Below are 11,829 nucleotides of genomic sequence, written 5' to 3'. Positions count from 1 at the left end.
TGATGCTATAATCTACATACTTCTATAACAGTGACGTTCTCATGCTGCCCTATTGCCAGTGTGACTCCAACATCTGAACATTGAAGTTTTCTTCCCAAGAACTTACTAGTAGAAGGGTTCAAATGTGCTTAGGCACACACACAACTTGAAGGTATATACTATTTGTGATACAAAAACACGACATACTGACAAACCTTCTGGCTTAGCTTAGGCTAACTTGAAGATCACCTCCAGGGCTGGCATGTGCCTAATCCATGAGTGCCGGTGTGAACATTTGAAGGATCTGCGCTTTGAACCCCGCATTGCCGTGAACACGAGTACGAATACGAACTTGATCGACATTGGATGGGTTCTACGCGTGCTCCTGAATTGAAGTCAGAATCGACGGAGCCTCGGAGCCGATGTCCGACCATGAGGCCAATGACCTTTAGGTCCACCACGATTGGCATAGAGTCCAACTCATCTTCATTGTGGGGTTCGCGAACCTCGCCAGGCTCAGCTTGTATACTGTGCCTTGATTGTGCTTCCGGCACTCCACCCCCACTCCCAATAAAACCACCAATTGATAGACAGCCTCTGACTAGACACGTGAACTCCTCAAGATTTCTTCAGGTTATGCAATCAGAAACCCCATACCCCATACCCCACATTCACCCCACAAAAACTTCAGTTTGGATCGGAGCTAGTTCTCCGACGAAATCTTTTGATCCTAAATACCTGTTTCAGCATTGGAATGTGAACGAGCGTGCCGTGTAGAGCATAACTTTAGTATTAGCTTGGTATTGGGTTTGGCTGTGAATGAGGAGTCAAATGGCCTATATATTGACCTTGAAAGTCTTTAAAAAGTGTGAAAAACAAAACCGAAGACTTAGGGACATCAAAGCAAGTCCCGCCTTCCATCCTAAGGTTGATTGTTGGCAAATCCTGCACTATGGGCTTTCTTCGTTCAGGCATTCTCGTTTCCGCGGCTTTGGCTGCCGTCCATGCGAGATGCGTCCCTCGGACCTCGATTGATTGCAGCAGCTTGGCCGGAGTATCATTGGGTGCGGGTTACAGCATCACGAGCGCGGAGGAATATGCAGCGGGAGAAGTGATTGCCACAGATATCATCAATGAAATCAGTCTTTGTCTAGTGCAAGGGACTATTTCATATGGATCTAATGATGTTCCTGTCAAAAATGGCGCCAACACTCTTACTTGGAACCTCTATCTGCCCCTTGCTTCCGATTATAATGGAAGGTTCATCGTTATTGGTAAGTGTCCTCCTTTTTTTTCTTATATGTGCATCCTATCGACATGATACTAAGACTTGAGTCCGCTAACATGCTTGGAAAATAGGAAACGGCGGTTATGCTGGTGTCATCGATAACGGGACAATGATGGAGCAGCTCAATTTGGGCTATTCAGCTGCTGGTTGTGACAGCGGTCATTCACTTGCTGCAGACGGAAACGGTACCTATGCTTCATTCCTAGGGAACACTGCGGAAGTAGAGGCCTGGATACACAATTCCATCGCTATGACCACTACTCTTACTCGGGAACTGACAACGGAGTACTACGCAACGGCCCCGGAATACAGCTACTATTATGGATGCTCAACAGGTGGCGCCCAGGGATTCGCATTAGCTCAGTTTTACCCAGATCTGTTTGATGGAATCTACGCCGGAAGTCCTGGAAATTGGTATAGTCATTTGGTCCTCAGCTTCCTCTGGAACGGGCTGCACACCGCAGGCACTGGTTATATGAGTCAAGATGCTTTGAATTTCATCACTGCTAGCGTTATCTCCGCATGTGATTCCATAGATGGAGTTGTCGATGGGTTGATTGAGAATCCTCTACTCTGTGACTACGATATCACTCAACTCGAGTGCACAAGTGGTCAGAGTTCTACCGATACCAATGGCACGGTTGTATGCCTCACTTCAGCTCAGATCACAGCCGCGGAAGCTGTTTATGCAGGCCCGAAGAACGTGCTCACAGGCGACGCAGTGTATCCTGGGCTCAGTTTCGGATCGGAGAATGGTTGGATCTACCAAGAAACCATTCTCTATGAAGACTTTACCACACTCATTCTGGAGGAAATAGTCTTCGATGATCTCGCATACAATGTGTCCAGCTTTAACTGGGGCTCGGATGTTTCCAAAGTTGACAGTATCGCGTCTCCTTTGATCGATGAGATCTCGACGAATCTCTCTTCTTTCCAAAAGCAGGGTGGGAAGATGATCGTAACTCAGGGCTGGGCGGATCAGTTCAACGCGGCCACCTGGCCCATTCAGCACCTTGAGCAGCTTCAGGCGGCAATGGGCGCTGACACAGTCAACAGTTTCTTTGAGCTTTTCATGGTCCCTGGAGGTGGTCATTGCGGTTCCAATCCTGAATACACCCACGTTCCTGGTACATACAATGTATTGGATGTGCTTGTTCCATGGGTGGAGCAAGGAATTCAACCTACTCAGATGGAGAGCATAACTCCTCCGGATGGGACAAACACCACGCGTAAACTTTGTCCTTGGCCGAAGACTGCGCACCATGTGAAAGGCGATGTTGATGACTGGACATCATATACCTGTTCCGAGTCTTAGAGAGTTGCTAGTCATACTAGACCCATAGGTCCCCCGGGGAAAACTTGAGAGGACCTAGTTAGCAACTTGATACTTGGAAATCATTGGATATCTGAAAGAACATATGACCTTCAATGTCAAAATCTTAAAACCCAAAGACACATTACTCACTGGCACGTAAAGGGGTTGATTGACAAATCGTAAGTGAAACATTTTAAACAATTCAAGTTTAAACACCCTCAACAACTTGAACTTGAATCTGAATCTAAACACCCGTGCACGGACTCTAAACAACAATTTAAACACTTTAAACTTTAGGGCTTCCAAGGTTCCAACAATCTACATAACTACTGTTAAACAATTCAAAAAATTTGAACTTACTAGTACAAACCTTGGAACAAAAGTGAGTACCTAGCCCCTCAGCTTATTACATATTTGTTTATCAGCATATCATCCTATACCTAGTACTAGGTAATATCCATCGTCAAGCTCAAGTTATTCTTAAAATCCCTCTTCTCCCTCCAAAAATTGAATTTGGATCATTTCCATCTTCCACAAGTACTAGTATCAGTCCTACCTATTTCTACCCAGAACAATGCCGAAGTCAGAGCCTAGAACTAGTGTATGTTTCCTTACCTATCCAACGGATGAACTGGATCTAACAGATTATAGTATACTCGTAAGAGTATAAGTTCTAGCATGTCCCCAAAGATCAGACATGAAAAAAAGGCGGATCTTCGCGCTAAATACGAAGGTTCTCCAGCAGGTTGATATATTGGAGGACGAGGTCACGAAAATATTTGAGATCTATGAGCAAAAATTTCAGGCAAAGATCAAGGAGCTTCAGGAACTCCAGGAAGAAAAGGCAGAAGCCACCGCACAAATTGAGAAGCTCGAAGGCGAACTTGCTAGTCTTAAGCAAGGACGCCAGAATTCTCATGTCCAGGATGTGAATCTATCGCCCGAGCTTCTGTTCGCTTTCCTCGCTGCCAACGATGCATGGGCTTCATTCTCATCGCTCTTTGATGCCCATGCCCAGCGGCGCACTGTGGAGTCGCGGCTTGCATTCGACCGTTTTTTGGCATTGTCAAACCCCAACGATGTCCGTCGCTTCCACCGAACCCATTCTATTACGACAAAGCACTCAGGCGTATCTGCAAGCACCATTTAAATAATTTCAACCTTGGAACACTTCAACATTTCCAAAGTGAATTATTTAAACACTTTCTATGTACCCATTTTTGAAACGTGGACCCCCCCCCCCTCCCAAAAAAAAAGGGAGAAAAAAAAAGAAACTCCGAATGGGGGAATCGAACCCCCCGGCTGTCGTGTGAGAGACGACGATGTTAGCCACTACACCAATTCGGAAGGCTTGTGAAAGGAGTGGCCATTTTTGACATCATTAACCCAAATTAGTCTGGTCGCACCTTAGTCCAAGTACCGACTAGATAATGTACCATTTGAGGCATCAATGATTTGTGATACATACCTGCGCAAATTTTTCTCAAAATTGAATTTAACTCGGCAATTCTTCTGAAACTAGAAGCTCAAGACACATGCAATCACTGGCAGTAATTCCAAATCAAAATAGTACTCTACTACCTGCTAGTAGTACTACTACTAGTACTAGGTACCGCCACGACCTCCGAGTCGGCCTGAGAATATATAGTAGTATGTAGTGCGTAGTATCAACATCCATTCAAGTTCAAATGTTCAAGGTGGAACTTGAATATGGTCATGATGGATTGCTAGTGATCGCTCACCCGTAGACGATCTTGATTTTTCAAACAAGCCTTCAAGTTCAAGTTACTACCGCTATGTATCAATGTACACGGTACTAGTTGTGAGGCCTTCAATGTTCAACCTTGGTTGAAGTTCCAAACATTTTGAAGGTTCCCTCCGAATTCCAGCCTCCAGCTCTGGAGGGCTGTGGCAGGGCTTCCAGCCCACTTGAGTGCTTCAAAAAAATGTTCCAACGCATATGTAGTATGTGCATGTGTGACAGATAAACGGAAATATATTCACTTTGTATCCAGGGCCCTGGTCTATTCTATTTACAATTTCGTTTCCCGTGCCACTTCTAGTCAGATAACATTCTTCAGCTGCTGGCCAGCCAAGTAGCGACGCAGATTATCCGCAATCAGCTCAGTGCACCCCTCAGGTCTTCCACCAGCAGCATGAGGCGACACAATAAGGTTAGGAGTCTTCCACAAACGACTCGACTCAGGAAGCGGCTCAGTCTTAAACACATCGAGCGCAGCACCCGCAAGCTCACCCTTCTCCAAAGCATCCGCCAATGCATCCTCATCAACCGAAGTTCCGCGACCAACATTGACAAGCCAAGCATGCTTTGGCAGCAACTTGATGCGCTCAGCATTCAAAGCATTGTTCGTGGACTCGGATCCAGGCAGAATCATAACCAGCGCATCGGTCTCGGGTAACAACTCGGAAAGCTTATCTTCCCCGAAAACCTCCACACCATTGCGCACACCATGGCTACGAGCAATACCCTTAACTTCAGCACCAAGTCCAGTCAAGTAAGGCGCAAGCTTCTTCGCAATGCTACCAAACCCCCAGATAAGGACACGTGAGTTACGTAGAGTCGTGAAATCGCTTCGAGGGAAAGATCCGCCCAGGTGACCAGGCCACTTAGATTGTAGCTGGTAGTCGCGCATTTCGTGGAATCGACGCGCGCCGCTCAAAAGTAGACCGAGGGCGTGTTCGGCGACAGGACCATCGTGGAGGCCGACACCTGTGGTGACGATAACTTTGGAGCGGTCGAATCCTGCGGCGAAGACATCGTTCGGGCCTGCGGCAAGGGACTGGATCCACTTCACGTTCTTCATGCGCTGTGCGGCATCTTTCAGGTTATCGCCGGCATTGGCCCAGGTAACTAGGATTTCAGCGTCAATGAGATCCTCTGGAATAGGTGTCTTGACGTCGTAAGGGTGGAGAGAGACTGAGAAGCCTTGGAGGCTCTGTACGTCGAGCTTGACGGAGGTGGGGTATAGGAGTTTCATGATGAGGTGCGGGGAGAGGTATTTATGAAGAGAGAGTTATAAGGAGAAAGGAGGAATTACTTTGAATGAATTGAATATGAAAAACGGTTCGGCATGATGACCAAGTACCCCCACCGATTGACGTATTTTTACACCAATCTCCGAGTCGCTGGGGAACGTGGGGGTGAGGTTGAACCCCGCACTTGATATGAGAGGAAATTGGGAGATTGATGATAAGGAACCATTGGAATGAGGAGATTTATTTCATTATAGTATTGGCAAAAGTATTCCAGATGAATGCACTGGACTTGATTCTTGAATCTCTTCTTCAAAATGAAATAGCCATTAGTTCTTCCTAAACACTATTTACATGTCCTTTATAGTGTCCGAGACTCGGAGGCAATATTGGATCAAATAGTGACCTATACTTCAATGGAAAAACTTCGTCACTCCTTGACTGAGGCGTAGATTGAATAGCCTTAACAGAAGCATCTGGCTACCTCATTGCATATTTATTGACGTATATGAATGCACCTAACTGTTCTATCATTCTCTTTACACAGACATCTAGAGTGCGGATACTAATAGAAATGGCAGAGTATTTGACTGTATATGAAAATGTGACCAGATCTACTGTGTGAGTATATGAGGTACCGAAGCAAAACCATTCTTGAGAGTAATGAAGGGATGATAATCCCCACTGAGATGCATTGCATCTGCAGTCAACTGGTACTTGAGACTCAAGATGAATGAATTGACCAGAATTGATCAGTTGAGGGGAAACCTCGGGACTTTCCAAATTTGGAAATCACCGCGGAGATGACTAATCAGGTACGTGCCACGTGATGTCCAGTCTTAACGGACTCGAATTTAAAGATTCGAAGAACTATACCATATACCTCATTCATAGATTCATTATGCATTTTATATTCTCCACTACTCGAGCCCCAATTTTCTTGAGATAATACATATGTAACACTCCCTCACCAAGCCCAATTGATCTTTCCCCTCCGTGAGCTAAAGCATGGGCCCATTCTCGGTGGGATTCTGACAGGGATCCACTTCCGGTATGCTCGTTCGTTTCTCGGAATCCTGTAGCGAAGGACTTTGGAAGATCATTATGAAAAACCAGAGAATCTCCAAGTTGTTATCGAAGCTTGTCCCTATACGAGTAATGGGTGTACGTAGTCGGGGGAACAAGGATCTGGCCCGGTTGGGGTTGCACGGAAGCCCCCGTAGGATGTCGAACAAGTAAAGAAGGAAAAAAAAGAGAGACGACCAAAGACTCAAATAATATAAGGGGGACATTGAATACAGATAGAATGTTTGATTTCAGTTTTTTTTTTTTTATTCTATACCAATTAAAAAAGTAAGAAACTTGACTAGAATCAAGTTGATTATAATTCATTATAATCGATTATAATGATTATAATCCTCCAAGTTAATCTCCCGTGAACCCGAAACTTTTCTCTTTTCTTTCTCAAAACTCCACCTCGAGAGTTGGCTCTTTTCCCTCTTTTCCCCTCCCCCCTTTCTCTTCTTCTTCTTCTTTCCCTCCTCCCCCCGGGTTTCTCCTTCTTTTCACCACGACAACCATTCCCCCGGTCGGTCGTGTTTAATTGTCTCCTGCATTCCTTGCAGAGACAATCCCTTTCTCTTCTCCACCCGGGACTCTCCCCTGCCGCTCAGTGGACAAGTCAGCGATGGCGGCTGTGACAGCACCCACCCCCAAGCTGGATCGCTACATTGTGATCCACGTTGCAACCACCTGTGACGAACATGGCGTATATGTCACCAAGGATTCTGCCGAGGTCATTGAATTGGGATGGATTCTGTTGGACTCCAAGACCTGCGAAGAGGTACACACACACAAGCCCGCCCCAACCCATTCCATTGACGCCCAGCGCGCCCACTTACCCCCTCCTCCCCCGAATCACCCCGAAAATTTTTATGTACAAACACGAATTCATCCAGCTCACACCGGACTTTTTTTCTCTTTCTAGTTGCACCGTGAGAGCGTCCTCGTCAAGCCAGTCAACACTCCTATAACACCGCTGTGCAGTAAGCTTTTTTTTTTCTTCCTTGCTACCCTACCCGGCCCCGAAACCACCACGACCGAATTAAAAAAACCTAAAACAAACCAAAAAAATACGCTGGTCTCACTGATCAACATGTAACTAACTTGGCAATGCAGCGAGCTTGACAACTCTTACCTGGGAACACGTTCGCTCAGCAGGTACCTTCCGGGATGCCATCTCCCGATTCGATGCTTTTGCCACGGAACACCTCACCAGCAAACAACTCGAGTTTGCCTTCGTGACCTTGGATTCGTGGGATCTGCGCGTGCAGCTGCCCCGCGAGGCCCGTGACAAGGCTGTCGTGTTGCCCGCATACCTCCAGCACTCTCGTACCTTCGATCTGCGCACCGAATATCAGCGCTGGCAAACCCACCACCCTGAGTCATTGCCATTTGGCCCCAGCTCCCTCTCCAACATCTGCGCTGCTCTCGAGGTCGAACCCGTTCAGTCCTCCGCCCCTATTAAGCACAACCTTCCCTTCCATCTGCAAGCGTTGGCTCCCGCTTCGCCCCGTCGTGCTATGGAGGAGTCAATCACTCTGGCACGTGTTCTGCGAGGCCTGATCCGCAAGTCTCAGCCTCCCCACGAACACCCCGAAATTCTTACCCGTCCGATGGATGCCCACGCCGATGTCCGGGCCTTCCTTGCAGAGCGGAGCAAGGTTCTCCACCTGAGTGGTCTGCCTCACGATACCACTCAATCGGAATTGGAGAGCTGGTTTACTCAGTTTGGCGGTCGACCCATCGCTTTCTGGACTCTACGAACTCCCGATCAACACAAGCCCACAGGCACTGGATTCGCCGTTTTTTCGTCTCACGAGGAGGTACGTTTCCACCCCACTTAAAACAACCCTTTTTTCGCCATTTGCTCGAGAATGGAAACGAATTGCTGTTTTTCTGCCATTCTCATGTAATCTTTATTTTGCTTGCTAACGATAATATAGGCTGCGGAAAGCCTGTGCATGAACGGCCGAGCCCTCAACGAGAAGGCTATTGAGGTTTCTCCATCTTCGAGCAGGGTTCTGGACCGGGCCGCCGACATTCTCACACCGTTCCCCCCTTCGAAGAACCGCCCTCGTCCCGGTGACTGGACTTGCCCCTCATGCGGCTTCTCCAACTTCCAGCGTCGGACTGCTTGCTTCCGTTGCTCGTTCCCTGCTATGGCTGCTGCACCCGACCCTATGGGATACGGCTACGGCTACGGGCCTCCATCGATGATGCCCGCTCACATGGGTGGACACGGTCACGGTGGTATGGGTCACTCGCGTGGCATGGGTGGTAACGGTGGAGTGGTTCCCTTCCGTGCTGGTGATTGGAAGTGTGGATCAGAGGGTTGCGGCTACCACAACTTCGCGAAGAACATCAACTGTCTTCGCTGCGGTGCACCTCGCTCTGGTGCTGCCGTTGTGGCTGACTCCGCATTCCCCTCGCCTATGGATCCCCCTTCACAATTCTCCGGTATGGGACCTAACTCCATGGCCAGCACCCCTGCTCCGGGTCCATTTGCCTCGACCGCTGGTGGGTTTGGTGGATTTGGTCAGCAGTTTGGTGGACCCCCCTAACAACTATGCTCTCCCCCCTGGTGGCCTGGGTAACGCCCAAGCTGCCTACCCACCAATGGGTCAGGTGAACCAAGGCTACGGTTCATCCAACACCTCCCACTCCGCTGCCTCTTTCGCCAACCCAGCGACTCAGGCCGCTTTCACAGGAGCTGACCACGGTGTTCCATCCACCAGCGCCTCCAACGGAGCTTTCTACGGCTCTGATGGCTCCAGCGACCCTTTTGCTTTCCTGTCCAGCGGGATTGGTGGGTTGACCGTTTCTGAGGATGTCCACCCTCGCCGAAACGGCGCTGGTGCTAACAAGTCTCCTGCTTAAATTATAAGGAGCCTATATTTAGTACCTTGAGTACTTCATCTTTTCTCTTTTTTTTTCTCATTTATTATTTGAAGCCCGACAAAAAACCGGGCGATCACATCACACTTACGTTGTCCATATTGCAACCCTGCATTGTGGCAGGTTGATATGCGTTGGTTGATATTCGTTGATACGCATTTGTATAAGGGATTTCTGCGGTTCCGGTGCATCGGGTTGGAAGGAGCAGGCGGGCAGCGTTGTGGTTCCGGATTTTTCATCGCCTCGCCGTCCTGTTGTGGGATGTTCTTCTTATATTGTCTTTTTTTTTCATCCTTGTGTTTATTTTTTTCCTCATTTGGTCGTTGGAGCGGTTCCCGCCCTGGATTCCATTTTTTCCTTCAGCTTTTGGTTGTTTTTTGATTTCTCTGGTCTGTTTAATATCTTGTTTTGGATGGCGGCCAACTTCACCGTTGTCTTGTGTGGGTTTCGGACGCGAACGCATTGTGAGCCTGGGTTGCGCACTCGACCTGCTTTGCATTTTAGATCTTTGGTCCCTTTTCTGCGTTGGGTCATGGCAAGCGTCGGAGAATTCACGGTATTGATCTCACGGGTGGGATGTACAATGGGTCGGACTCCGTTGGGGGGTGTTGGGGGATTTCCTTTTGCGCTTGCGCCGGTTTCCTATGGATCGAGAATCCCTTTCTTTGAGGTATATCCGCCAGGCACTGTGAATGCAACAAAAATATTGTTCTATGTTTCAAATGACTTTTCAAGTATCTTCAAGTTGGAGAACCCTCAACTGCTATTGGGGGTTACCTGGTATGATATAGAATTCGGATACAGTATATTTGAATGGAGAGATTCAAGTTGGCGAGACAAGTGAATAAAAATCAAATTCTTACTATATGACCCATGTGCATTAAAGGCCCAGCTAGTAGATTCTCCAACTTGAATTCCGCAAGATGATGTTCAGCAAGGATCGAGTACTATGCTCTTGGGAGAGCCAGTCAGAACACGGCGGTAACTCCAGAGAGAGAATCCAATCTCGGGATATAACAATTTGCGAGATGGCCATGGCTTCATATGTTGAAAGTGAAGGACTCGCATCTGTTTCCTAGTTGTTATATCACATTCAAAATTGGATACATCCCTGTCATTCCCTCAACCTCGACAGACATGGCATTACTCACGTCCACTGGCAGACATCATTATGTATACTAGAAGCCATTTACTAATAGAAGATATAGATCCTTTCGATAAACAGACCGGAAGCTGATCATACTCTTGAAGTTGAGAAAAATGAGAGAACAGTATAAGAGAATATTATTATTAACAGGGTTCACTACTACTCAATGCCAATACTAATGAGAGCTTCAAGTTAGTGTGAGCCATCGTTACTATACTTGCCTCTTGTGATTTGCTCCGAGTCAGGTATGATCACCTTTCCTCCCAACACTTCCGACTTCCTTCTTACTATTACCTCTTCCTTCTCTTCAAATATTGCTTCTACCTTTTCTAATCATATTCCTCTTCCCACTCGTCTTCCCACTCGACTTCCACCATACATATCATCTCCTAACTTGACCTCATCCAAATCTCCATCTTCCCCAGCTGATGAAAATGAGCCATTACTATTCAGGCCAGCAGTAGCTATCACTCAAATATATCTCTTCGCATCCCATCCTATCTTGGAACGAAATTCCACACTATACAACTCTCTACTCCAAGTAGAGGGCCCTGACCATCACCCTCCACACCATACTTCTGCACTGCTGCCAGGAAATTCTGGATAATCTTTTTGAACCTATCAAGTTTATAAGGTTCAGTTTAAATCATCTGGTTATCAAGTGGGAGTACTGATTGCAAAGATAATGCTGGAGTACTGAAATCGCATACCATAGTTCTTTTGAAAACAAAGAGAATACTTTGCAAGCGAGTCAGGCATGAAATAGCCACCCAGAACAATCCATATCGACTGTGACAAAAGAGATTACTCAATATCACCAGCGTCAGCCTCAGTACATACCACAAACACGGCGAATCACTTATGAATCGTCATTGAAATGGACCTGAGTGTTAGAATCACCAAGGTGGCACCTTTAATCCCTACCATTTCCAGCTACATCATGATTGCCACCAGAATCGATCTCCAAGAAGCCGTTCGAGGTCGTCACAACGCGATTACGTCCAACCCGTGAGAGAAGAGCGAATACACGCCAAGGAAGGACTAACAAAATGCCGCTGTGCGGCTACCTCCAACCACCGGATTTTTGCGAAGACAAGGTGCGAGATTTAGTCTTTGCGATGGGACCCTGAGCAGACTGCTGACCGTATT

At 47.2% G+C, this 11,829-nt stretch overlaps 4 protein-coding genes across 4 annotated transcripts; 3 read left to right on the top strand and 1 right to left on the bottom strand.

Annotated features, from left to right (window-relative positions):
• Window positions 1–931: 931 nt before the first annotated feature.
• Window positions 932–2,582, top strand: N7483_002907 (uncharacterized protein; the record flags this gene model as incomplete). Its single annotated transcript, XM_057086344.1, has 2 exons — window positions 932–1,253; window positions 1,339–2,582. The coding sequence occupies 2 exons, from the start codon at window positions 932–934 to the stop codon at window positions 2,580–2,582; spliced, it is 1,566 nt and encodes a 521-aa protein (XP_056952493.1).
• Window positions 2,583–3,279: 697 nt separating this feature from the next.
• On the top strand, window positions 3,280–3,732 carry N7483_002906 (uncharacterized protein; the record flags this gene model as incomplete). The annotated part of the gene is made up of 1 exon (XM_057086343.1): window positions 3,280–3,732. One exon carries the CDS (start codon window positions 3,280–3,282, stop codon window positions 3,730–3,732), a length of 453 nt encoding a protein of 150 aa, XP_056952492.1.
• A 913-nt stretch (window positions 3,733–4,645) lies between these two features.
• On the bottom strand, window positions 4,646–5,581 carry N7483_002905 (phosphoglycerate dehydrogenase; the record flags this gene model as incomplete). Its single annotated transcript, XM_057086342.1, has 1 exon — window positions 4,646–5,581. The coding sequence occupies one exon, from the start codon at window positions 5,579–5,581 to the stop codon at window positions 4,646–4,648; it is 936 nt and encodes a 311-aa protein (XP_056952491.1).
• A 1,682-nt stretch (window positions 5,582–7,263) lies between these two features.
• On the top strand, window positions 7,264–9,515 carry N7483_002904 (putative RNA binding protein (Arp); the record flags this gene model as incomplete). Its single annotated transcript, XM_057086341.1, has 5 exons — window positions 7,264–7,512; window positions 7,564–7,621; window positions 7,755–8,461; window positions 8,582–9,095; window positions 9,121–9,515. 5 exons carry the CDS (start codon window positions 7,264–7,266, stop codon window positions 9,513–9,515), a joined length of 1,923 nt encoding a protein of 640 aa, XP_056952490.1.
• Between the last annotated feature and the right edge of the window lie 2,314 nt (window positions 9,516–11,829).

Source organism: Penicillium malachiteum (assembly GCF_028827825.1).
Source record: "Penicillium malachiteum strain IBT 17515 chromosome Unknown utg000001l:1.0-8184562.0:1.0-8186909.0, whole genome shotgun sequence".
In the NCBI taxonomy this organism is placed as follows: domain Eukaryota; kingdom Fungi; phylum Ascomycota; class Eurotiomycetes; order Eurotiales; family Aspergillaceae; genus Penicillium; species Penicillium malachiteum.
The sequence above is the reverse complement of the archived record's forward strand: the minus strand, read 5'-3'. Positions and strand labels throughout refer to the sequence as shown.